The sequence below is a fragment of the Alosa alosa genome, chromosome 1 (assembly GCF_017589495.1).
Source record: "Alosa alosa isolate M-15738 ecotype Scorff River chromosome 1, AALO_Geno_1.1, whole genome shotgun sequence".
Classification (NCBI taxonomy): Eukaryota; Metazoa; Chordata; class Actinopteri; order Clupeiformes; family Clupeidae; genus Alosa; species Alosa alosa.
Genome location: NC_063189.1, coordinates 5,055,273 through 5,058,923, shown reverse-complemented (window position 1 = coordinate 5,058,923; position 3,651 = coordinate 5,055,273). Strand labels below are relative to the sequence as shown.

Genomic DNA, 3,651 nt, shown 5'->3' with positions numbered 1-3,651 from the left:
CTGTCTGGGTGACTTTTGGATTAACACATCAGGGGTTTTGGTTTTAGAATGTACTGTAACTGCCATGAGTTAGCCTGGCTCCGCCTGTCTACGTATTTCCACTCGATTTCTTTTCCCTACAGTACTCCGTCTGGAATAGCTTGATTCGCCCTTGTTTACTTCGGCTTAAGTCATACCTTAATTCTTTCATTTGAAATACAAACGTTTTCCCCACCACTAAGATGACATGCTTTATACCAGAGAGGGTTAAAGCAGAGCAATCAAGGACTTTTGGTTAGCCTATATGGAAGTTCCACATTTAACGTTATATGTGTCCTTCACTGGGGTATTGGAAGCAAATTGTGTTGGTAATGTAGCCTAGTCTTGGGATGAGTCAGTAACATGTAGCCTACATATTTCTTAATAACCGTTGAGTTAGTAAAAGGACTCAATGTCCTGTGAATTATTAACTAGATGAAACGTGTGACTGTTATCGATGATAAGATGCAAGCTTGCTTGCTAAGGCCGTGATGCAGAGAAAGTTCTCTGTATGACGAAACGCCAGCTGTTAGTGATTGGTTCAAAGCGGTTCAGAGGAACTCCAATGATTTTAAACCTCAAACTGTGCCCTCCCACCCGGAAATAAACATTTGCTTATGGATCTAGGCCAGACTCTCTGCGAAGTCATGAGGCTAGCCATGAGTGGCATGTTATGGCAACCATAATACAGAGATAATACTCTCTCTGTATTCTGCACCCGGAAATAAACATTTGCTTATGGATCTAGGCCAGACTCTCTGCGAAGTCATGAGGCCATGAGTGGCATGTTGTGGCAATAACAAAATGTCTTCATAGTTGCAATTAAAGGATTATCTGATCTTACTGCCCTTTCACCTGATCAGCCAGCGTCTGCTTTGCATTTAGCACATGCAAAAGCTTGTCGTTGACAAAACAGGACAGTTCCACACTCTCTGTTCCCAATGATGCTTTGTACTGATTCCTCACGCTCTCCCTATTAAAAAGGGAAAGTAAAAGAAAAAGAGTCTCCCCAGTACTGCGCCCTCTAGCGGCCAAGAGCAACACTGCGACCAGTGATGTTGTGCTCCTCCGTTCCGCAAGATGCTTGTGATGAACAATATCGCTCCAAACATCATTTGGAAAATGCTATAACAACATTCTCGCTAAATATAGAAAATAACAATATTTATAATATAACATTAACAGTTTAATCCTCATGACCTACCGTCGGGACGGTTACCCCCCCCCACCTCCCCCCAACATTCTAAATCAATTGTATGCACCATATTGCTATGTAGCATAGTAATGTTATACACCATTTCAAAGCTTTGGCTCTTGGGAATCCAAAAATGACAACTTTTTTTATGTACAATCTGTATAGTGCTTTACATTTTCAGATTAATTTCATTATGTCTCAATTAAATTTGATCCAAAATGCCCCTCTCCCCCTCCTTCGCTTCTGGTGCTACCCTGACTTCTGGCTGCAGTGTAGCTGCAGCACCATAAGTAGATGCAACATATTGGGTACTGAAATATTCACAAGAATCCATAGAAATTGAATCTTCATGTTGTATTATCCAATATTAGTTGTACAGATGTATAGTTTATCTTATACACACTCATTGAACCAACAAAGTAAATGCAAAAATAGAGACTTTTTTGTAATTATTCCATATTTTGTGTAGTCAATCAGAACACCTGACATACAATCTAAATAGTCCACAAGAAACTTCAAAGTGTTACCTTTCATTTGAGACCAGGATTATGCTTGCATTTTGGATAACAAAAAGTCCTATGGGGAGTTTTCAGAGGCATTTTACAAAACGCATGAGCATACCTTGGCAAATAATGGTCTAAAGCACTCATATTTTCATTCTATATTGATCTACTTTTGCACACAGCCTCACGAGACCTGCTGCTAGGGCTCAGTTGTGTTTCTAAGGGATATCAAGTGACCAGAGGGCTGAAATGTGGTCAGTTTAGAGATGCTTGTAATCCGGCAGAAAGAAAAAACTATATTCTAGCCTCTGTAACTCTGTGTGAGAGGTCCAACATTAGATGGTAGGCCCCAAAAGAGGTGGGAACAATGCCCTTGTAAATAGGCACAGTGCAATTTCAGGCAAAAACTTGAAATTTGTATTGAGATCTATATAGGTACAACATGATATGGCCTAATCATAACATTAGAATTAAAGGAAAAGAGTTGATTAAGATGTTTCACATAATTAGGCTACTAATCTTTGTATTTGCTAGAGGCGGAAAAAACTACATTACACTACAGTATGATAGAGAAAACTCAAACAACACATTTATTCATCAGAAATTCTAAGATCATTCTTGTGCGCTAATCAGACATAAACGCCACTCATTAGCCCGTACGTAGCCAGAGAAAAGCTTAACAAAGACTACATTACTCAGATAATTGTTAACAGTTAACGAAGAGGGAATTAAGTTCATCTTCACCACATCAATTCAAAACACAAAGACCACAAGTGCATTGCATAACAGCGGTTGATAAACAACTATCTAAAGGGGCGCCAATTACTTGGGATGTACAACGTGTTTACAGGTTCTAGTGTTTTCAGGCTACTAGTAACTATTATTAGGCTACATGATATTCTTCAGACAGATGGTCCTGGCCTGCGTGTGTGTGTGTGTTTGTTTGGGAAGCTGGCATAAGCTACTTGTAGCCTACACTTCACTAAAAGTGACCATCTCTGCCCTCTCCACGCGCGCCGTGTGTGCCGAGGTCTTACCGCTGGAGCGCCTCACAATGTTCTCCAAGAAAGTGTTCTGCGGTGCCACGAGCCCTCTCTTTCCTCCGGGCATCGTGTGGGTGGCGAAAGCCGCGACTGGGGATCCGGATCCTGCGCTTCTGTTCTCGTGCTGCTCTGGTATTATGGACACAGTCGCGTGGATTCTTTGCTGCGGGGACGGTGAAGCTCATGGTAATGCCGCGCGCTTCTGCTGCTGCTGCTGCTCGACAGCACTCTGTGCCACCCGCGCTCCAAACACTGGCAACTGCATGCTCTCGCACGCATGCGTGACATCACCAACACAAGCGCTGCCCGTGGGCTTGGGGAATCACCAGTGAGCCCGAGATGCGATACACTCACGAGGAGAAAGAGTAGGCTATGAAAGAATGTGCGCAGCAATCAGAGCAGCCTGGCGTCATCACACACATCGCGTGCTGCAGACTGCCAACAAGTCAGTGAAAGTGGCAGGTCGCTCATTTCAGGCAATTATCCGGTGTCCAAAAAACAATTTCGTTATGTTATGAAGACCAATATTCACCCTAAAATCAAATTCAGAGAAACAGCTTTATAACTGAAATTAGACTTCTGATTGGTCATATGTTCATGGTGAGCAGTTGATTGGCAGCAGTTGCTATGCACCTGGCTGATGATGAGATCAGGTCACTACTGATGGTTTCGCTCTCCGGGCTGGCCAGGGGCCACTGGAGTGGAGAGGGGCTTGAGTGACTATCCATCAGCTGGGCAGCCTCACTGAAGTCCATCAGCTGGGCAGCTCACTGAAGTGGCCAGAGGTGACCATTCGTCAGCAGTCAGGTTCTCCCATATGCTGGCGGGCTGCACATGATGTGAAACAAAACTACAGTCACCATCGGTGTCACCGTCCAGTTAAAAATAACTC

At 43.3% G+C, this 3,651-nt stretch overlaps 1 protein-coding gene across 1 annotated transcript in view; it reads right to left on the bottom strand.

Annotated features, from left to right (window-relative positions):
* kcnh5b (potassium voltage-gated channel, subfamily H (eag-related), member 5b) overlaps window positions 1–2,826 on the bottom strand; it is a 41,036-nt gene extending 38,210 nt beyond the window's left edge. The window contains 1 exon segment of the mRNA XM_048252581.1: window positions 2,754–2,826. Within this exon segment, the coding sequence (XP_048108538.1) occupies window positions 2,754–2,826 (73 nt within the window).
* Between the last annotated feature and the right edge of the window lie 825 nt (window positions 2,827–3,651).